Consider the following 23315-nt stretch of genomic DNA (forward strand, 5'->3'; position numbering starts at 1 on the left):
TCCCCTCCCACCTCCCCCTGCTCCCCAACCCCCCCCCCCCCCTACTTCTTGGCCCTGGCGTTCCCCTATACTTAGGCATATAAAGTTTGCAAGACCAATGGACCTCTCTTTCCACTGATGGTCGACTAGGCCATCCTCTGCTACATATGCAGCTAGAGCCATGATCCCCACCATGTGTTTTCTTTGACTGGTGTCTGGGTTTGGTGGTTGTTTATGGAATGGATCCCCAGGCAGGGCAGTCTCTGGATGGTCATTCCTTCAGTCTCTGCTCCAAACTTTGTCCGTCGCTACTTCATTACTGGAAGTTTGCTGCTGTTATGAATTATAATGTAATATCTGTGTTTTCCGATGGTCTTAAGCAACCCTGAGAAACGGGTTCCAGGTTGAGCACCGCTTTGATAAGCCCTGTTCCAGAGGGCTAATGACAGTGGGGACAGAGTAATGAAAGTCTTGTGGGGAACTGGTTCCCCAGCATCTGTGGGTGCATTAGTAGTCATGCTCTCTAGATGGCGCACAAAACATGATGGGTTCCCTGGTACATGCAAGCTAGGCATAAAACAGTGGACAGGGCAGAGTAAGCCCTTTGTGTTCTACAGGAAGAGAGAGACCCCGAAGTGCATACACAAAGTCTCGTGGGGGTAGGGGGGGCGGCGTGCTGCAGTCCCAGCACTTGACAGAGGCAGGGGGATCATTCAAGGCCAGGCCCTTCTGTGTTGTATCAAGTTGACGGACAGCCTCAGCTACATGAGACCCTATCAGAAACAACAGCCACAGAACAAACAAGAACCAAACCGACCTAACCAGGTGACCCATGACAAAAGCTCTGCCTCCGGCTGCTGCTGTGGCTGTGTGAGCGCATAGGTGCCCTTATCACAGGAAGAGGGTGCCATGTCCCCTGGAGCTGGAGTTACAGGTGTCTGTGAACCACCTAACCCTGGGCTGGGGTCTGCACTGTGATCTTCATGCCTAGGCAGCAGATGCACCTAACCACTGGACCATCACCCAAGCACTCTGCTGCGTTATTTACAAAGACAAGTGCAAGCTCCCTATTTATTGGGTACAGACGCCCCTCCCCAACCTTGACCATTTCAGTCTGCAGTTAGTTTAATGAACCTGTGTGGATATCAAAGATGCCAAGTACCCAAATAATAAATGGCCCAGACGCCAAGCCTGCACATTTGGAAGATTCCATCAGGACTGGATGCGGTAGTGCTGCCTTTAATCCCAGCACTCAGGAAGCAGATGCAGGGTGGTCTCTGAGTTCAAGGCCAGCCTGGTCTACACAGGGCCTGGGCTGCAGAGTGCGCTTCCTCCACAAACACCAAAAAGAGAAAGAAGCCGTAGAGTGAGGGGTAATTCATGACTACAACCCCAGCCCTCAGGACGCTGAGAAAAGGAGCACTGGATTCAAGGCCAGCCTGGACTGAAGAAAGGTCCAGTCTCAGGAGCAGGTGGACAGGGGGCAGTCAGGGGCTATGACTGGCTTTGAGGCCAGCTCCGCAGGAAGGAATCCACCCTGGCTTGGAAGGCCTGAGGCCCCACTGGAGAATGCTACTGCTGTTGTTTGCTAACTGGGCATGATTTACCTGTCAAATCGTCTTCTAAATAACCCCATTGGTGCCTCTGGGTAGTGGCACTGTCAGTTTTGGTCACAGAAGCCTCTTTTTACAGTGGACAGTGGTGACCGCAGACACTGGTCACAGTATAGAGGATGCATGGCTGCTGGATGCTCAGGCGTCCTTTCCAAAGCTCAGAGAGCATGGAAGAAGTGGGCAGACAGCGTGGGAGAGTTGGAAGAGGGTGGGGAGAGAGTGGTGTGGCGTGCCGACTTCTGGGTATGACGTGGATATTGCTTGCTTTGGTTGGTTGGTTGGTTTGTTGTTTTAGGTTTTTGGTTTTGTTTTGTTTTGTTTTGTTTTTTCCCTTAAGATTGGCTCTCATTATATAGCCTTGGAATTCTATGTAGACCAGACTGGCCCACCTGCACCTGTTTAAAGACATGTGCCAGCAGTCCAGCACAGTTTCTAGCTGTTGTGGCTGTGTGGACTCGAACAAGTTCCACAGTATATGAAAGGTCATATACTGGAGCTAAGGGTATGGCTCATTTGGTAGCGTGCTCATATAACATGTACGAGGCCCTGGGTTCAGTTCTCCCAGCACGGCATGAACCAGATGTGGTGGCATGCACCTGCAATCCCAGCACTCAGGGAGTGGAGACCAGAGGACCCAGAATTCAAAGTCTTAAGCTTAGTTGCTGTCATTCTCAGTCAATCTCCCCACAAGCGACACAGCTCTGGACTGGGTCTCCCCAGCATAGCAACGCCTGCAAAAATAGATCTTTATACTCCCCTGTTGTAAAATATATATGCGGTGACAACAGTGTACCGTGTAAGAGGGTGCCTGGGGGGGCCCATGCCAAGGTGTTCCCCTGAGAAATCAAGCCTTGCGACAGACCTGGTATAAAGAAGGTTTATTTGGGGGGAAGGGGAGGAGAGGGGAGCCTAAAGATGTAGGAGAGGCAAACAGACAGCAGCAGAGCTACGAAGGCAGAGAAGAGGACAGGAAGGACCGAGAGTTGGGGAGATCAGTCTCGGGTACACGTGAGGGGGGCAGGCAGTCCTTTTTATATACTGCTGCACCTACATCATGCCTGGCTGTAGCAGGCGATGGCATAAGCCACCACTCGGTCCCTGGGAGAAGCCTAGCAGAAACGCCTGTAAGCCGACCCCACCCCCACTCCTATAATTTCAGAAGTGTCTCCCAGGTTGCTCTCACTGCTCTGATAGGAACTGCTTAAAGCCTGTGACAATCCTGCACTAGTCACTTTGTCTAGGGTGAGAGGCGTTTCTGATTGGTTGGGTGTGAATCACATGCTCATGCCCAGCATCCAGGGGTGAGATCTGCCTGGCTCAGAGCACATAGCAGTTCTCAGGATATGTGGCCTTCCTCCACCTCCGCCAGCCTGGCCTGTCTGGTGGCTCTGTCAGAGGGTTGTGTCCCTATTGTTCCCTACCCGGTGCCTGGGGACTCCTGATCCCCCAAACAACCATAAGGACCGCTGAACATCAGCTCTGCCATACGGACAGAAAGGCAGAAAGGTACCCTGCGTAGGGCCTGGGACACGAACATGTCCTCAGGTCCCTTGACACGGCTCTGTAGCAGCCATGCCTGAGTGTCTCAGGCCAAAGGACATCGGGATGCGACCCTCTGGACCTGCCTCTCAGAGCTTAGCTCCTGCGATCTAAGAGGTGGATTTTTTTTTTCCTGAGCTCAGCCTTCTGTAAGCTCAGGCTCCCTCCCATGCTGTGTGACACTGTGTGACAGAGGTAGCAGAGCTGCCAGCCCAGCTTGGATGCCCATGCCCCAGGCTGGATCTCTGCACTATGGTGCATGTGCCAGCCAAACACGGGCCTGCTTCTATTTCCAGGGTTCTGGGTTTCCTGTGCTTTTCTTTCTTTCTTTCTTTTTTTCTTTTTTTTTTTTTTAAACCACCTTGCAAAGTAGGTCACCTGCTTCTCTTGTAGCAGTATTTGAGATTCTAGGGAACAAGGCAGACTGTCCTTGGATTTTTGAGGACATTGGCTTTTCCGGCCCAAAGTACTGCTTGGGGTATTAGGAGGGGCTGGTTCATTTAAAACACTGGCTGATTAGAAGCCTGGGCCAGAGAAAAGGGAAGGGACAAAGAGAAGCCAAGACCTGGAGGAAAAAGGAGATTCAGGTCTAGCAGTAACAGCCATATGTAAGCTTCAGGCCCTGAGCTGAAAGATGCCACTCAGGCTTTAAAATGAATCACCGTGGTTTGGAGTTGGCCCACTGTTACCCAGACAGCCGGACCCTCCCAAGCAGAAGGCCCGGGTACTAGTGGGCCCAGACCTTATAAGTAACAAACTTGCTTTTCCAGGGGGTGGCCAGAGACCTATGATATGAATACTTCGGAACCCAAGACAGAGTCGGAAACCACCACCCCTGGGAGCCGACCCCCCTACCGCAACAATGCTCCCTGGCAGTGGAGTGGGCCTGCCTCCCACAACTCTCTGCCGGCCACCAAATGGACCACCCCTGCCACTCCCGGCCATGCCCAGTCCCTGAGCCGACTCCCGAAGCAGACACCCGTGGTACCCTTCCGAGAGTCTCAGCCACTGCACAGCAAGAGGTAAGGATGCCCAGGACACCGCACCCTTCTCTCTCTCTCTCTCTCTCTCTCTCTCTCCAACCCTTGCTCTTGCCCTTCCTCCTCCCTCAGTCATTTTCCTTTTTTTTTTTTTTCTTTTCTTTTTTGGATTTTTTTTTAAGATTTATTTTATATATGAGTACACTGTTGCTGTCTTCAGAAACACCAGAAGAGGGCATCAGATTCCATTACAGATGGTTGTGAGCCACCATGTGGGTGCTGGGAATTGAACCCAAGAACTCTGAAAGAGTACCACTGAGCTATCTCTCCAGCCCTCGTTTTTGGATTTTTGAGACAAAGCTTGTCTATGTAGCCCTGGCTGTCCTGGAACTCACTCTGCAGACCAAGCAGGCCTCGAACTCAGAGATCGACCTGACTCTGCCTCCAGAGTGTTGGGATTAAAGGTGTGTGCCATGCCTGGCCATTTTCCTTTCTTAATGTGATATTTGGAATTCTGGGAACTCCAACTATATAGGCCCCAGGTGGTTGGTGGTTGCAGTTTGTTAAGTAGTTGTGTGCAAAGAAGAAACAACAAAAAGGAGAAGTCAGATATCCTGATGGTGAAGCTCAAACTTGGCTATAGTCAGCAGGAAGTAGTCTTAAGAGCCACCCCCTCTCTGCCCCCAGCTTTACCAAGGGGCCTCTTTCCTTTCTTCTGTATCCTTTTTTCTTTCTTATCTAGTGTTAAGGAGTTGAAAGGGTGGGAGAAAGGGATGGGAAAGTATGAAAGAAAGAGGAACCCACAGAGTAACAAAAGCCAAGCTACAGATCTCAGTGAGTTCGATGCCAGCCTTGTCTAGGTAGTGGGTTCCTAGCCAGCTAGAGCTACATAGTGAGACTCAGTCTCAGAAGTAAGTAAGGGAACTGGAAAGATGACTCTGGGCTTAAAAGCACTCGTTCTTGCCAAGACTCTGGGCTCAGTTCCCAGCACCCACACGGTGGCTCACACCCATTATAACTCCAGTTCCAAGGGACCTGATGCCCTCTGCAGGCATCGGGCACCCATGTGGTACACAGATATACATGCAGGCAAAATGGTCATACACAAATAAAAGTAAATATATCTAAAAAGTTTTTAATTAAAAAGTATACGTATATTTATATTTTCCTTAGATGAAGGGGCAGAAGAACAGTTTTGTTCCCTGGAAAGGACAGAGAATTGTCCCCAGGGGCCCCTGTCCCAGCTGCAAAGCTGGGGGACTCTCCTGTCTTCCCTCTTCCTTGCGTGCAGAACCTGGCTGGACTTGAAGGGCAGGTGTGTTGTGTACCTCCTCCTCCTCCTCCTCCTCCTCAGGAAAGCCTCCTTACCCTGCCTCTGTCCCCTCTCCTGTGTCTTTCCAGGCCTGTCAGTTTCCCAGAAACACCTTTTGCAGCGTCACCAGCAGGGGCCGACAGAGTCCCTCCCTACCGACAGCCTTCTGGGAGCTTCTCCACCCCAGGCTCTGCCACCTACGCAAGATACAAGCCTTCTCCTGAAAGGTCAGAGTTTCCCCTTGCTTTTGAAATGATGTCATCTGGTGATTGCTGCTGCAGGTTTTTTTCTTAGGAAAGGCACCTCACTATCTCATCCACCTTGTCATGGGGTTTATGGACCCCCCCCACACACACAAGGTCAGAAAACGACCACCAGGGTATTGTCAATGTCTCCTTAAAATTTAGAACAAAGAAACAGAAGAACAAAAATCAGAGCTAAACTGCTCCGACAGAAGTTGTTGTTGGCTCTTTGTTTGTTTGTTTGCTTGCTTGCTTGCTTTTTGAGCAAAACCATCCTCTCCCCAGCCTCCTCTTCATCTGTCTCTAGTTCCCACACACCAAAACCAGGCCATCAGTATTATCCAGGTCATATGGTCTTTCCAGTTCCATCCCTCCCCCTTAGAGCCAACTACAGCCTGACAGCATCAGCCATCTTCCCTAAATCTCCATGGCTCTCCGGCACCTTTGAAGCAGACCCAGACTGGACAGTATGCCATTCAAGGCCCCATGAATGTGATCCCAGGACCAGGTATCCCAGGTCCTCCTGAGTCACTGTGTCAGTGGCAGTCCCACCCTGTCCCTGTTCTCCTCATCTTGAATCCTTCCCACCCCTGTGCTCAGTCTGCTCAGCCTCCCAGACTCTGTGACCCCGTGTCTCCTCTGGCATGGCTGGCTCTCAGATCTGCCTCTCGCTGTCCCTGACCAAGGGCCCGGAAGTGCCACATACCAGCCCACCAGCCACCTCCTTTTAGGTTTCTAGGTAATCTGTTCTCATGCCCCAGCCTTTTCCTCACTGGAAATCCCTAAGGAGAGGCCAGCCTCCTAACCTGAACTGTGCTCCTCCTGAAAGCCTGCCCCAAGCTCTGCCCCTCAGCTCCCTCTGTGGTCCCTAACGTGACTGTGGCCACAAACAATCTCCATTCTCTTAGCCCAGTTAAGAGAGATTTAAAAAAAAAAAAAAAAAAGTGGGGAAGAGGAGATAGAGGACAACAGACAGACAAAGGTCAGTCACAGGGATATGCCACCTATGATAGAGAGAAGCCAGCTACTCCGGCATAGCACATAGCCATATGCACAAGTGAGGAGAGCATGAGTTTGCTCCAAGATTGGCAGCTTGTGGGTCTGTTCCACGTCTCCATCACAGGGCACGGGGGCTGACAAAAGGCAAACCACTTGCTTCTAGCCCAGGGAGTAATCCAACCAACCTGAGGTTCTTACACAAGGAGGACTGGACCAAGTACACACTCCTGGACCTAACCCTGAGTTTCTGTCCTCACTGGTAGACAGTGCCCTTGGAGCCCCACTCTGCGCCATGTTGGCTGCTAAGCCTCTGTAAAGTCAAGGGGGAGAGGAAGCCTCTGTTTTACCTTCTAGAGGCTGCTGTGCAGCCCTCATTAGCACACGGTCCCGAGGGCTTCTGGTGTGTAAAGTTCTGAGAGGAATGTCTGGCCTACTCAGTGGCCAGGGCTCCTGTTGCTCCTCACTTGTGCTGGAGAGAGATCCCACAAGCCACATGGCTGAGGAGCACATCAGCAGAGGAGGGGAGCACGGCCCCACTGAGGAGGACCGTGCCCGGAAGAGGGCATTTGAACCAGGAGGCATTGATGAAAGTTTGTAACAGAGACGAAGGAGCATGAATGAGCAAAATGGCAGGATGAGAGAGAGGCAAAGAAGATTCCAGAATGTGTAGCTTGCTGGGACAACACCTTGGCCTCCGTAAGGACTGAGACTGCAAATGGCAGCAAAAAGGAAAGAAAAAAGGAAAGGAAAGGAAAGGAAAGGAAAGGAAAGGAAAGGAAAGGAAAGGAAAAAAAAAAAACCTAAGAGGCAAAAGCAAGAGGGTCAAAAAGTCACAGCTAACTTGGGATACAGAGTAAGGTCCAAGGCCAGCCTGGACAACTTAGTGAGACCATGTCTCAAAAATAAAAAGTAAGGGGACAGTCAAGGAAGGCACTGGCCGCTCCTGCAAAGGACCCAGGCTCTGTCCCTGGCACCCACACGGCAGCTCACAAATGTCTGTAACTCCAGTTCCAGGGGACCTGCTGTCTCCTCTGACCTCCACAGGCACCAGGCACATGTGTGGTATAAATATATACATGCAGGCAAACACTCACTCATAAAATGAAGTTTAAGGGTTTTGTTATTGTTTTGACGGGTTGTTGTTTTATGTTTTTGTTTTTTAAGAGAAGGTGCAGCTGGTTGATAAAGTTGGTTGACCATCTACCCAAATAAAAAATCTTGGGGAGTTTCTGGGTTTGGGCCATTATAAATATTCCGGCTGTGAACATGTAACATGTATGTTCAAGCATACACATTTCCGCATAGAAATAAGCCTGGGATCAGTGCCCAGCACAGTGGCCTGCCATGTGGTAAGTCCGTTTCCCATTCCCACCCGAGGCATATGCGTACTGCAGTCTCTCCGCGGTCTCACTGCCATGTGGCATTGCCACTGGGTTGGGTTGGTTTTTTTTTTTTTCCTTTTTTCATGTTCACTGTTCTGATGGGTGCATGGTGCTGTCTCATTGCCGCCGTAATTTGCATTGCTCTGACGGCCAACGCTGCTGAGCATCTTGTGTGCTGATCTGCCAGCTACGCATCCTCTCCAGTGATGTGTCTGTCTTCTGCCCATTTTCTGCTTCACTCAGTGCTATGCAGTGTTCAAGAGCTCTTTGTATGAGCGGCCTTCGGTTTTTCTTTTCATCTTCTTCATAGGGTCTTTCTCAAAACAAAACATTTTTTTGATGTCTAAACTATCATTCTTTCTCCTAATATAAATCAAACATTTTACTGTTAGGCATTTTAAGTCCTTGATATTCTTACCCATTTCCCCTTCATAGTGGAAACTGAGCCACGCCCCCAGGCCTTTACTAGGGGATTCTAGGCAGGGGCTCTACCACTGAGCCACACCCCCAGGCCCTTACTAGGGGATTCTAGGCAAGGGTCTCCACTCCACTGCATCTCTGGCCTTTTTTTTTTAACTTTTTCTTTTGATACAATGTTTCATTAAGTTGCCCATCTGTATCCCAGGCAGAGCTTCACACACACACACACACACACACACACACACACGCACACACATACACACGCACACAAACATACACACGCACACACACATACACACACACACACATACACACACAACCTGTGTGGATGCCACTGCACTCAGTGTTCTTGATTGTTTTGGCTTTTGTTTAGGTGAGAGGTCTAGGTCAGGTTTCCTCTTTTGTCAAGAATGTCTGATTGCTCCAGCAGTTTATTGGAAAGCCAGCCTTTCTCCTTTGTGTTTGTTACTTAAAGCAAAAATAATGGAGGGACCAGACACATCTGCATGCATCTTCTTTCCAAGTTCTCCGGTCTGGTCCGTGCCATCTGTCTTATGACTGATACAGGCGTCCTCCCAGCAGCTTCAGGACATAAATTGATAATCCCCATTTGGCAGAAGCAAAAGTGGGTCTCAGCAAAGTGAATCCCTTAGGCTAACATGTCTATGCCAGGAAGCAGTCTGGACAGGAGTCAAGCCTTAGAGTAGCCGAGGGTGACCCGGATCATCTCCTGGCCCAAGAATTGTGAGCTCTTCCAGATCATCACCATGTGGGTGGTCCCTGGGGAGACACTGCCCACAGTCACAGTCATGGTCGGCGGGGGAGGAGTCAGCCTCCCTGGGACTTTCTCCTGTGATTCTAGCTCTTCCAAGCCCACACCTTTCTTCTTGGGGTTCCGGTGCCTTAGGCCTGGCCTTTGTGGTTCATGGCTCTGCATTCCCTCTCTCTCCCCCTGACTTTGAGCTTGGCCAGGTGCCCCCAGCACACTCAGACCCTAAGCCACCGAGATTTAACTATCACCTCACTCGGGTTACTTTTATGTTTTGTGAACAAATAACTGACAGGAAGCAGCTTCAGGGGAAAAGGGGTTCCTTTGGCTTAGTATTAAGTTGGTACAGTCTGTCCTGGTGAGGAAGGTGTGTTTGCGGTGGGATGAAGAGGTGGAGAAACGCGCTCTGGTGCTCAGCTTGCTTGTCTTCTCATTCATATCCATATCCCCATCCCCTCATCTCTGGGGTTCAGGGAACCCAGGCTGGCTTTGAACCCATCACATAGCCAAGGACACTCCTGAGCTCCTGTCTCAGCCTTCTGAGTGCTGAGGTTACAGGTGCACAGTGTCACACAGGCAGCTGTGGTGTGGGGATCGAGTCCAACCAAGGCTTGGTGTGTGCAGGCAAGCACCATGCTACTGAGCCGCATCCCAGCCCTGAAAACTCCATGTGTTTACGACAGTTCATTTGGTTGGTTGGTTGGTTGGTTGGTTGGTTGATTAGGTTTTTGTTTGTTTTTAAAGACAGGGTTTCTCTAGCCCTGGCTGTCCTGGAACTCTCTCTGTAGACAAGGCTGGCCCAGAACTCAGAGAGATCCCACTAGCCTCTGCCTCTGCCTCTGCCTCTGCCTCTGCCTCTGCCTCTGCCTCTGCCTCTGCCTCTGCCTCTGCCTCTGCCTCTGCCTCTGCCTCTGCCTCTGCCTCTGCCTCTGCCTCCCAAGTACTGGGATTAAAGGTGTGCACCACCACCACCCAGCTACTAGTTTGTGTTTTAAAAATAGAAGAACTTGACATTGCAAGTCCCAGGCTAGCCACAGCTACATACTGAGTCCCTCTCTTTTATTTATAAGTAGAAGGAGGAGGATGTCATAAGAAAGAACCAACAGATGAACACGCTTGGGCGAAGAAACAGCTCAGTGGTTAAGAGCACTGGCTGCTTTTGCAGAGAACCATGGCTCAGTTCACCACAACCACCTACAACTCCATTTCCAAGGGATCCACCACCCTGTTCTGACCTCCACAGGCACTGACCTCAAATGGGTCGCATGCATACATTTAGGCCAAACACTTATACACATAAATTAAAAATAAATAATAAATCTCCAGGGGCTGGAGAGATGGCTCAGTAGTGGCAGTGGGTGCTCTGGCTTGGTGGTCGGTGCTCCCCATTCTCCTGCCAGTTTCCTCCAGGGCTTGGGGCTTGACACTGACCTTGTGAGAAACTGAATAAATGGGTCAGTGCTTCTATGTCCCACCATATGTTTCCCTAGGCAGCTGGCCATGTGTGAGGGCAACCAGGGAGGTCAAGGTTGCTTGTAGTCAAGGCTGCTTTGGTAAAGCCCCTTAAACCACAGCAAACTGGGCCCTCAGACAAACAGAAGTTAAGGATAGACTCTTAAATTCCATTGTGGTGTTACATGTCTTTAATCCCGGCACTATGGAGACAGAGGCAGGTGGATCTCTGACTCGGGGGCCAGCCTGGTCTACAGGAGTTCCAAAACAGCCAGAACTACACAGAGAAACCCTGTCTCAAAAACAAACAAACAAAACCACAAAAGAATGGACCCTTGGATCCCCTAGTGCTCTGTCTCGATCTTCCTTTGGGAGAACATTAAGGCCTAGGCAGGGTCGTAAGAAGGAGATAATCTGTGTTTTCTTGACAGGGGCATGGAATTGAGCTTTCAGAAAATGCAGTGTCTGTCGGGAGCCTGAACTTAGCCATTAGGGAGGTCTTCACAGGCCCAACTAAGTGTGTCTTCAGGCCAACAGTGACTAGAGTGTCGAGGGTCTCAGCGCATCTCTCCTTCCTGCTGTCCTCTCCTGAGGTGAAGCCTGAGAGGCGAGGAGCATTGCCGTTAGTCACAGAGGCTCAGCTCTCCCTCAGTGTCTGTCTTAGTCAGGGTCTCCACTGCTGTAAAGAGATACCATGACCAAAGCAGCTCTTATAAAAGACAACGTGTCATTGGAGCTGGCTCACTGGTTCTGAGGTTCAGTCCATTATCATGGTAGGAAGCATGGCAGCGTCCAGGCAGGCATGAAGCTGGAGGACCTGAAAATTCTATATCTTACCCAAAGGAATCAGGAAAAGACTGGCTTGCACATGGCTAGGAGGCAGATCTCAAAGCCCACCCCCACAGTGACACACCTCCTTCAACAAGGCCACTCCCTATGGGCCAAGCACAGTCAAACCACACCAGCATCCAAGACTTGTGTCGTCAGGTCACTTGACCAGAGACACTAAAAGTAGACTCAAAAGCCATAGAAACGTGTTTATTCTATATAGAAATGTGTCTCTATATATAGAGGCAACCCAGAAAGGGTAGACTCAGAGAGCACTCCTCAAGGACTCCAGCCCTGGTCTCATCTGCAGTCCCTTCAGCCATGGCATCAGCTTCAGACTGGTGGCAAGAAGGCAGGAGCTATTTTCATGGTCTTCCTTTTTTTTTTTTTTTTTTTGGTTTTTCAAGTCAGGGTTTCTCTGTGTAGTCCTAGCTGTCCTGGAACTCACTCTATAGACCAGGCTGGTCTTGAACTCAGAAATCCGTCTGTCTCTGCCTCCCAAGTGCTGGGATTAAAGGAATGCCACCACGGCCCAGCATCTTTCATGGTGTTCTATCTAACACCAGGCCATGCCAGACCCAGAGGACGTGAGAGGTCATCTCTATTAGTGCTTTTCCATCACTGTGATAAGACAGCATTGCCAAGGCAACTTGTAGAAGAAAGACTTTATTTGGCTAATGATTCCAGAGAGTTAGAGGCCATGGTGGTGCAGCAGACACAGCAAGTGGCAGACACAGCAGCTAGAACAGCAGATTAAGGCTCACGCTTGAACAGCAAAAGCACAAAGAGAATGAGCAAACTCAGCATGGCTCTAGCCTTTGTACTCTCAAAGCCCATCTCTGGTGACACGCTTCCTCCAACAAGGCCACACTTCCCAAGCCTACTGAAACAGCAACACCAGCTAGAGACCAAGTTTTCAAATGTCCAAGACTATGTGGGACATCTCAATCAAACCACCACGTTGTCTTTTTAAAAGTGTGTATGTGTGTGTGTGTGTGTGTGTGTGTGTGTGTGTGTGTGTGTGCATGCATGCATGCCTGCGTGCTTCATGGCACACATGTGGAGATCAGAGGACAGCTTATAGGGTTTGGCTCTCTTCTCCTACCATGTGGACCCCAGGGATTGGACTCAGGTCATGAGACATGGCGGCACGTGCTATTACCCACAGAGGCCATCTCTTCTTGCCTTTCTTGGGAGCAAGGAGATGGAGGTGTTTGCCAGAAGCCACAACGGTCTGGCCCTCCCACTTCAGTTAGGGTATGCTGGAAAGTCTGAAACCTACATTAACAACGATGTACTTGGGGTCTGAGGGTATCTAGTTCATTGGCACAGTATATGCCCAAGAGTAAGACTGTCAGTCAATCCTAGCATCAAAGCCTAAAAGAAAACAAAGAGGGTTAAAGGATGTAGCTCAGCTGATAGAAGACTTGCCTAGCTTGATGGAGCCCAGATTCCTAAAATGTGCTATCACGGGCTAAAGACTATAGGATCTGGAGTTCAAGTAAATCCTCAGCTATGTAGTGATATCAAGGCTAACCTGGGCTACATGAAACCCTGCCCCCCACCCCAAATCAAGGCAATCACAGGGGCCAGGAAACCTGACTCATGATATGATGGGAGTGGAAAGTCACAAATATGTTATAACCTTAAAAGCCGGGCTGGTGAGATGGCTCAGTGGGTAAGAGCACCCGACTGCTCTTCCGAAGGTCCAGAGTTCAAATCCCAGCAACCACATGGTGGCTCACAACCATCCGTTAAAAAAAAAAAAAAAAAAAAAGCCAGCATTTAGCCATAATTGTGCCATACACCTCTCCCTGACCTAACCCCAGTTAGACAGGAAAGGCCATACTCTAGCCTTGACCAGAGATAGATGGACATGGGGAGGTGTGGGGTGTTCGCCATTTTAGAGACCCTGGGACCTAGGAGAACAGAGCTGGTGAGTGAGGTACACTGAAGTCTCTGGCAATTGTGAGCTTTATTCCGTGAACCAGACATTTTAGACTGAGGGTTACGAACTACACGGTAAATGTACAGTCGCCAGGATAAGAGATGCCATATGGCATATATACAAATAACGATAGCCAGTTGGGGGCTAGCGAGATGGCTCAGCGGATAAGAGCACTAGCTGCTCTTCCGAAGGTCCTGAGTTCAAATCCCAGCAACCACATAGTGGCTCACAACCACCCTTAATGAGATCTGACGCCCTCTTCTGGTGTGTCTGAAGACAGCTACAGTGTACTCACATATAATAAATAAATAAATCTTCCAGCCGGAGGGAGCAGGGCCAGCTGGAGCAAGCAGAGGTCCAGAGTTCAATTCCCAACAACCACATGAAGGCTTACAACCATCTGTTCAGCTACAGTATACTCACACACATAAAATAAAATAAAGCTTAAAAACAAACAAACAAACAAACAATGGCCCGTTGAAGTAAGCTCACCCTATCTGTCACCCCTAGAAAGGCATGAGAGCACAATCCAAGGACAGCTCTGTGGCTTTGAAGACACTGGGGTCACTCTTGCCTTGGTTTCTTGGAGTTTTCTCACGAGTGTTCAGGATTTCCCTCACGCGACACCATTCTTGGACCGTGTTCTGACAGAGGGGGGCTTGCTTTTGTGTCACTGTAACCCAGTGTCTGGCAGAGACAACTTGGGAGAATTGATCTCTGGATTCAAGGGCAGTTGAGCCATAGCTGCTTGGCCTTGTGTGCCTGTGGGAGTGTGGGGGGGAAGATAACTGCTTCTGTCACAGCAGGCTAGGGAATCAAGGACAGTGTGACCCAGGAGCAACTGCTTCTTCAGGATAGACCTCACCTCCCTAGCTCCTATAACCTTCCGGAATGGAGGCACCAGCTGACAATCGATCGGGCTTCTAAAACATGGACGGGAGGTGGGGGGGGGGGTGTCCAGACTCAAGCCCAAACAAGAGATATATGTAGGAACCCCACAGTGAGAGAACTCCCGGTCCTCCACCACCACCTCCCTGAATTCTGGCCCTTGCCTGTGGTGTGAGATGCTGTCTGGGGGCATCTCTGCTCTTTCTCCACTCCTCAACCTTGACTGTGATTCTCAAACACAAAGACTACAACTTAGCCCAGTATGTATCATGGTACCCACTGGTAATCTTAGCATCAGGGAAGGTGGGAGGCAGGAGAAGCAGATGTTCAAGGTAATCTCTTGCTACATAACCAGATCCCAGCCAGTGTGAGCTACATGAGATGCTGCCTCAAAACAATACAGAAGCAAAAAGGCAGAGGCAACAGGATCTCTAGGTGGGTAAGGCACCTGCTGCCAGCGCTTGACAACCTGAATCCCGTCCCTAGAACCCATGTTAGGAGAAAACAGATTCCTGCAGGTGTCCTCTGACCTCTGCATGTGTGTACAGGCATGTGTGCTCACACATGCATAAATGTGATAAAAAATATTTTTAAAAGAATGTTGTTAACCTAAAAACAACAAACAAACAAACCAAAGCTCAGTCAAAGCTCTTGCCCAACTGAAGGCTGGCATCTTCCTCCAACTGCAGAGGAACATGGTCTTAGTCTGTAGACCAAATATCTCACCTCCCTTTGTGTCACCTCCTAACAGCTAGGGAAACTGAGGCCCTGGCCTCGGAACTAATTATAACTGACTAGGCAAGAGACAACAGTGAGGTATGATCCCCATATTCTCAAGCCTGAGGCTGCTATACCCACCAAATGCTGCCTGATTTGCTTAGTGACCTCAGAGAGAAGGGAGCCTGCAGTGAGGCTGGGGCCAAAGCACCCAGAAAAGCCAGGTAACCCCCCTACAGCCAAGAGGCAGAACCCTGAACAAGCAGGGCTGTGCACCCTCCCTCCTTCAGAAGCCTGCTCTGCCCTGCACTCCCTGTCGCCACCACCTCCCTGGCAGACATCCCGGGCAGGCGAGCCTCTTTGCTGAGCTTCAGTTAATAGCAGATAGCCTTGCCAGCAGCTCCTTGCCTCCCATCCACAGCAGAGCCTCCTGGATGTTAAAAAGCCACTGGCAAGCAGGTCATTGGCTCACATGGTGCTGTCCCTCCGGGACTTCACCTTTGTTCACTCTCTGCTCTGCAGGTATGCAGCTGCCCCACACCCTCTGCTGTCATTTGACCCTCACTTTATGCATGATGGGATGTCCAGCGGTGACTCCTCATCAGGTGGCCTGACCAGCCAGGAGAGCACCATGGAGCGCCCAAAACCAGGTAAGCCCCAACACCCCCTGCCGCTTCCCAAGGACTTCTCCCTGAGAAGGCACAGGTGCCCTCCCTTCTCAGCTGCGTTTGGACCGTGTAGACTATAAAGTCACGCCATGTCTACTCTGTTCATGTGCTTCTGGATTCTGGGACTTGGTGTCATGCTAGTGCGGGCAGCCACACGACTGGATGTAGCGTGGGATTTCTGTATTTACCGTTCCGTTGTCTGAGTACACCCCACTCTGGTGCTTGAGGGATGCTACGGGGACCAGTTTGAGGCTGCTTAGGAGCATCTTCCTCTGTCTCTCTGTGTGTTCCTTATGTATTTGACTTTATAAGAAACTGCACCAAACTATACCCCAAAGTGCTGAACCATTTCCACACCCACCAGTGACACAGAAGCACTCTATGGCCGTATGTCCTTAAGCCTTTCTATCTGGGCTCCTGGGGTGGACTTAGAGTGCTGTCACTGTGTCATTTTCTTTGTCTCTTTCTTTTAATTCAATTCAGCTGAACTCAGGTATTCATTCATTTATTTAGAAAAATGTATGTTATGTTGTGATGTGATGTGATGTAGCCCAGGCTAGCTTCACACTATGTAGCTGAGGATAGCCTAGTATTTCTAATCCTCCTTGTCCATGCCTCGTGAGTGCTGTGATTACAGGCATGTATGACCATACCATCAGCTTAATTTCCATTTTTCTGACTGACGGGATTGAACATTGCACACACACACACACACACACACACACACGCACTCCGGTTATGAATTCTGTACCTGTACCACTTGAATGAATACTTAAACAGTCTCTTGTAACAACCTTGTAACCCCTTTGAAGCCTGACGACCTCTGGTGAGCATCCAGGTGGGTTCCAAAGGAAGATGAGAGGCAGAGAGGCAAAGTGCTTCTGGGAGGAGTTGAGGGCTCCCAGGCAGCCAGGAAGGGTGTCTTCATCCACGTGCCCAGGATTAGCAGAAGGGAGGACTGCGTAGGTGTCCTGAACCAGACAGTGGTTGAGCCCAGGCAGGAGCGTTAGCGTGTCCTTGCTGTTCGTGTCTCGGCTACCTTGAGGGCTTGTGACCCCATTTGGCCCTCTTCAGTGGGCTGTTCTGTTCCTGCCTGGTGCTGCTCATGGATCTGTGCTCTGTTTCCAGGACAGATTTGTGTCTTTTTATTTTCCCACTCCGTTCAGAAAAGGAGAGAAATATGTTACCTGGCTCTTTTAACACAGCAAAGTGCAAAATGGGGAGACTTTTCCAGCATTCAGCAGAGGCCCCAGAGGGGGACATCAGTCCCCGCTGTTCTCCCTTCTGTCCCCTAGAGTCCCAGCCTCCTCTTCCTTCCTGGGACCTTAGTTTAAGGTGACTAACACCTTCCCTGACATGCATACACGTGCATACACATGTACGCCGGGAAGATCTATGCTGAGAAGTCATCAAGAAGTTTAGAACACGTGGAAGATGCAGGAAAGGGAAAGCTTTAGAAGAGCACCAGGCTATCGACCTAAAGCAGCGGCACACACAGGGCCTTGCCAGCCTCCCTGCAGAGAGAGCCATGACATCAGCAGCCCAGTTTTGTATAATTGCCCTAAGCCTGGCATTGTGCTAGGTGCCCCACGTTCCCTTCTGCTGAGTCACAGCAGCACCATGACTGCCAGGTACAAGAATGAGGCAGGCAAGGCACAGAAGGGTTGTCACTTGCCCGAGGTTGCTGCTGGTGGGTGGCATCATTGGGATTTGAACTGGAAGCTGTTGGGTCGCCCCATCATCCCCAGGGTGTGGATACAGCCACAGAGTACTCAGGTTAGCAAAGTGTCTCCTAGACCCAGGCCCATCCTCCTTAGCAGGTCCTGAGGTACCCGGGAGGCCTTCAAGGGCTTCAACTGCTGTTGTAAGCTCATGCTCTCATGGGCCTGGCAGTAAGTTCCGGGTCAGACACGGATCCTCTACCGTGATCCAAACCCTTGGCAGAGTCCATCTCCCCTTCAAGGAAGGTTGGAGGTCTGAGTCACGCCTACCAGGCCCCAGGACTGCCCATCCTTAGGACACTGTCCAGGCCCTTGTGGTCACTGTTGGTTGTTGCTGGCAGGCCCCAGAATGGTGGGGAACTAGATGGCAGAGACTCTGACCTCCACGTCCTGCTTGGCAGTTTCTCCCCCACCCCACCCCCCGACCCCCGACCTGGAGCCAGTTACTTGATCTCTCTGAGCGTTGATGACACCCTTCTACTCAAGGTGGTTCTCATATCTACTTCAGTAGTGCTGGCCCTACCCAGCAAAGTGATACATGCAGCCAGGTATGGTGGTGCGTGTCTAGAGTCCCAACATTGGAAAGCCTGAAATAGGAAGGTCAAAATGAGTCCCAGGCCAGCCTGGGCTCTATAACGAGACATTGTCTCAAAAATAAACATAAGGGGCTGGCAAGATGGCACTTGCCACCAGGCCTGAAGACCTTAATTCAGACCCCAGGGACATGGACAGAGACACAAACAAGTGATGTAATAAAATTTTTAATAAATGAAAACAAGGCTAGGGAGTTGACTCTGAATAAGAGCAGTTGCCACACAAACCTGATAACCTGTATTAAATTCCTAGATCCCATGCAAAAGGCCAGATGTGGTGGTGCACATCTGTAACTCAAATGTGGTTGTACTCCAGATGTGGTAATATGCACTTGCAATTCCAGCATTCCTACAGTGAGATGGAAGACAGAGACAGGAGATTGTCTGTAGCCTCAGACCAGCTAGCTTGGAGTGAAGTTCCAGAAAGAACAAGAGGCACCCACGTCTGCTGGGGATGGGAGTGACTGACAGCCTTAATCCCAGCTCCACATCAATATAGTGGAAGGAGAGAACCAACTCCCAAAAGCTGCCCTTGACTTCTACACATACGCCATGGCACTCAGGCACCCATACTCACACATGCATCAGTAAGATTCCAGTCTCTTCTGTCAGGAAGGGGCTGTTACATGGCTGCAGCTGGCCAGTACATGGCAGTTCTCAGCCTCCTCTGGGGATGAGTTAACAACATGAAGCTCAAAGAGTGCTTTCTGCCACATAGTACATGCTCATCAAATGCCCCTGCTCCTGAGTGCTGGTGTAGGCCTGCACTGATAGAGAGCCTGAAGAGCAGACAGGTTAGCCAGTGCAGGACCATACAGCCACAGTTAGAGAGGAGTACCAGGCCCTGGCCTACATCACCCCTAACCACCGATGTGTCTCCTCTTTTCCTTCAGAGCCTCTGTGGCACGTGCCGGCCCAGGCCAGGCTCTCCGCCATGACTGGAAGCATTGGCAGCAAGCATCCCTCCAGGCAGGACGCAGCTGGCAAAGATTCTCCCAATAGGCATTCCAAAGTGAGTCACTCCTACCCTACCCTACCCCACCCTGCCCTGCCCTGCCCTGCCTCATTCAGGGCGTGAGGCCTGCGATGGCTGGTTGCTGGCGGGTTGCTGGCTGCTGGCTGGCTGGCAGCTTTCCTGAGCACATGGCTGTAGACTGCTGTGCAGCTTTCCCTGGGTGTGGCCTCTGGAGCTGGGCTCATCCTCAGCCATAGCCACGATCCCCTCTACAGGGGCTAAATAACATCCTGGCTCCAACACTCAGCCGAGTAACCTCTGACAAATCCTTTCCTCCTTCTCTGCACCACGGAGGTCCTGGTAGGCAAGTGCTGTGCCTGCAGCCCCTGCATTTCAGAGACCTTCGGCCATAGAAGGTCAGTCTCTCCCAGAAGGATGCAGTGTGGCACAGGGTGAGTCAGGGACTCAGGCTCCCTGTCACTTGCTTGTCCCTCAAGGCCTCCAAGCCCTGTCCTGGGTCCCTTGCTAGGACCTGCATTGTTGCAGCCAGTGGTAGGGTAGAAGGAAGAGGGGCTCAAGAAGGAGATTTTTCAGCCCAGGCCAGAGATGGCATGAGTCACCCCCATGCATTGCCATGGGTAGTACTCCATCCCTGCAAAGAAGGCTGGGAAATGGAGTCCTGTATGTCCAGTTTGGTCTTGACGACCTCATTTCTCAGGCTGAGCATTGGGAACATACAGATGAAGAGGACAGAGGAGCCACTGTTCTGAGGAAGCTGACAACCCAATGTGGGTAGCAAGCCCTAAATGGGCAGAAGCATAATAGCATGTTAAGAAAGCCTAGTGTGGCCTTAGGTAATACTCACCAGAGCCCTGAGAGGAGGTGTCTTAGCCAGCATCACTACTGCTGTGCTGAAACAAAACCAGGACCAAAGCAGCTCAGAGAGGAAAGGGTCGCTTCAGCTTACACTTCCACTGCACTGGTCGTCACCACAGGAAGCCAGGGTCGGACTTAATCAGGGCGGGAACCTGGAGGCAGAGCTGATGCACAGGCCATGGGGGAGAGGGGGGTTGCTGCTTACTGGCTTGCTCAGCCTGGTTTCTTAGATAACTCAGGACTACCAGCCCTGGGATGGCACCACCTACGGGACTGGGCCCTCCCTTCAATCACTAATTAAGAAAATGCCTTACAGGCTTGCCTCCAGCCTGGTCTTACGGAGGCAATTCCCTCCTCACTATTGACTCTAGTCTCAAGTTGACATAAAGCTAGCCAGTGCAGAAGGTGACTTTGAATGAAGTCAGAACGGAACCATAAAAAGAGCTGAGAGAAAAATGTCACAGACAGGGAACAACAAGTGCAAAGGCCCGGAGGCTTGTTCCTGCCACCTCCAGAGAACACAGGAGACTCGCGTGGCTGGAGCAGTGATCTAGAGAGACAGGGAGGCGACATTAGACACCAGAGCATGAGTCAGACCACTGAGGTCCACGAGCTGTGGTAAGGACTCCGACCTGTGCCCTAAAATTGCCCCAGGAGAGTTCCAAGTCGGCGAGGAGGGGCGTGACTCCACACAGATGCCCACATATTGGGAACAGATCTGGATAGGGGGATGAAGAGGAATGGGCAGCAGCCGCCCCACGGGGGACAGCGCCAGACAGGACCCAGAGAGAACAAAGGAGGGTGCCAACCTGACAGCTCCTTCATGTGTCTGGAAGATATAGGCAACAGGTTTGCAGAGCTGGTGCTGAAAAGACTCGAGGAAGGAAGGAGCTGGGGTTAGAAGGGAGCCCTAGACCTCGGTTTGAGAAACATTCCGTTTGAGATACATCAGTCCAAGCATCAGATGGGGCAGGACTTCTAATCACACACCCATTTTACAAAACTGAGGCTGGGAGAAAGTAACTCCAGTCACGTAGAGTTACTGTACCAGTAAGGGAGGAGCCAGAATATGGATGCGTCTGGCTCTGGGGTGCAGTGTGGGCAGAGGCCCCCATCCCTGGAGTCAGGCAGACACACCTGCCTTCCTTCCAGGGCGAACCTCAGTACTCCAGCCATTCCAGCAGCAACACCCTCTCCAGCAACGCCTCCAGCAGCCATAGTGATGACCGATGGTTCGACCCCCTGGACCCCCTGGAGCCAGAGCAGGACCCCTTCTCCAAGGGAGGTTCGAGTGACAGTGGCATCGATACCACGCTCTACACCTCCAGCCCCAGTTGCATGTCCCTAGCCAAAGCACCAAGGCCCACCAAGCCACACAAGCCCCCTGGAAATATAGGTCTTTGTGGCGGGGGCCGAGAGTCGGCCGGGAGACCCCACCCTGTGGACAGACGGCGGGAAGTATCCCCTGCACCTGTGGTGGCCGGCCAGAACAAGGGCTACCGGCCGAAGCTGTACTCCTCGGGCTCTTGCACTCCTCCAGGCCTGGTGGGGGGCAGCCGAGACCCACCAAGGCAACCCAGGTGAGAACCCACACCCCTAATTTGAGATCCTTCTCCAAGATACACTTGCTGATAACTGTGCTTGCAGGGTTGGGTTGGAGAGCTCACGCCACATGCCCGTCAGGGAGACAAAAGACCAGACAGGGAGAGCAGCTCTTGGCTGGCTGGCTGCTTCATCTGTCTCGGGTTCTCTCTGGCCCTCTGTCTTCTCTCTGCTCTCTATGACCGATGGTTTTAACTCTGTGAGGAGTTTCAGATCTTATCTATCACAGGTGTATTTATGCAGGTCAAAATAGTAGGGACTTAACAGTCTTCCAACACAACGCCCAGAGTGGGTAGAGTAGACCGCCGCCGCATGCGCGGTGGGTCCCAAGGACTGGTCTCTGCCTTTGTGGACCTCAGCTCTTACCATGCCGGTGGCTGTCAGGTCTCAAGATGGGGTCAGAGAACAAAGGAGAGTTACAGCATCTCTGCCATAGTCCTCTGGGTGGAAAAGGCAAATGCGTCCTCAGAGCCACCCACAGCTGGTGGTGTCGTGTGACTGTCCCAGCTGCAAGTGGGTCTCCAAAGGGCCACTGTGGACCTCCATTCTCTGGCTTTGAGCCATAGTCTCCAGACCCACCCCTGATCGGCCCACCCCCAACCCTGAGTTCTGCCTCGGTAGGCTGGGTGGGGTGCAGGAAGATGGATGCATTTTCGTTTAAAGCTCGTAGACGTGGATGGACATGGTGGTCTCAGGGCCACGCTCTGAGCAGCACAAACAGGAAGGCAGATGGGGAGAGGGAAGGACCTCAGCCCTGAGTCTGAACCCACACACTTAGTGCGCCCGGGAAAGCAATGGACAGTCTGCCCAAGAAAGGGAGGCCGTGTTCAGTAGAGGGACCAGCTTGGGGGACCGTGCCCCACTGACACGCTTCTGGAAGCCACAGCCTCCCTGCCCAATTGGCCAGAACCCAGGACCTCCAGAAAAGCTCAGGCCTTCCAGGGGTAAAGGCTTCCTGCATTTTTGCCTGTGAGCCTGGGGGCTCCATAACCCCATGCCTTTGTTTCATTTCTTTTCTTCTTTAATGTATTCATTTATTTATTTTGAGACAGGGCCTCACTATAATAGTTCTAGCTGGCCTGGAACTCCCCAAGTAGTTTTTGAACTCACAGTAATCCACCTACCCCTACCTTAAGAATGCCAGGATTAAAGGTGTATGCCACCATGTCTGGCTTCTTTTTCTTTTCCTTTTCCTTTTGTTTCTCTTTTTTTAATGTGTTATGTCTGTCTGTGTACCACACATGTGCCTGGCATCTAAGGACACCAGAAGAGAGCATCAGATCCCTTGGAACTAGAGGTACAGATGATTGTGAGCCACCCTGTGGGTTCTCAGAATTGAGCCTGGGTCCCCTGGAAGAGCAGTCAGTGATCTTAACCGCAGAGCCATCTCTCCAGCTCTAAGCTGTTGATGGGTGCGGTCTCAGGACCACACTCAGAGAAGCTCACGTGGGAGAGAGCTGTGTTTCTGCATAGAGATAGCTGGGCTCCAAGCAGTGGCTCTCATTAGCTGCACACCTTGATCTGCTCCGGTCGTAAACTGAGGAACATAGCTTCCTCCTTGCTAGAAGGATTTCGTGATTTCCCCCAAGGGTCTCTGACAGATTTGAAAACCATCATGGCTGTACTGGGGATGTAGCACAGTAGCACAATGTTTGCCTAGTATTTGTGAGGCCCAGAGTTCAAATCCCAGAACCACAAGCAGAAATAGGAGAGCTGGGAGAGAAAGAAAAAAAAAAAAAACCCAGCAGATTGGGAGTGCCTGAGTCCTCCCTTCTCTCCTCTGAGGAGCTCCTGACTCTGGGAGCCCAGGAGTGTTGCCATGGAGACAAAGA

The 23315-nt window shown here is 51.1% G+C and overlaps 1 protein-coding gene across 4 annotated transcripts in view; it reads left to right on the top strand.

Annotated features, from left to right (window-relative positions):
• Window positions 1-23315, top strand: part of Sipa1l3 (signal induced proliferation associated 1 like 3) — a 198059-nt gene that overhangs the window by 149719 nt on the left and 25025 nt on the right. For all 4 annotated transcript variants that reach the window (XM_085841952.1, XM_085841955.1, XM_085841954.1 and 1 more), the window contains 5 exons: window positions 3902-4153; window positions 5513-5650; window positions 15591-15718; window positions 18944-19062; window positions 21034-21461. In XM_085841952.1, the coding sequence (XP_085698078.1) occupies window positions 3902-4153; window positions 5513-5650; window positions 15591-15718; window positions 18944-19062; window positions 21034-21461 (1065 nt within the window). The remainder of the gene's footprint in view (window positions 1-3901; window positions 4154-5512; window positions 5651-15590; window positions 15719-18943; window positions 19063-21033; window positions 21462-23315) is intronic.

This window comes from Mus caroli, unplaced genomic scaffold (assembly GCF_978045245.1).
Source record: "Mus caroli unplaced genomic scaffold, Mus_caroli_1 scaffold_8, whole genome shotgun sequence".
Classification (NCBI taxonomy): domain Eukaryota; kingdom Metazoa; phylum Chordata; class Mammalia; order Rodentia; family Muridae; genus Mus; species Mus caroli.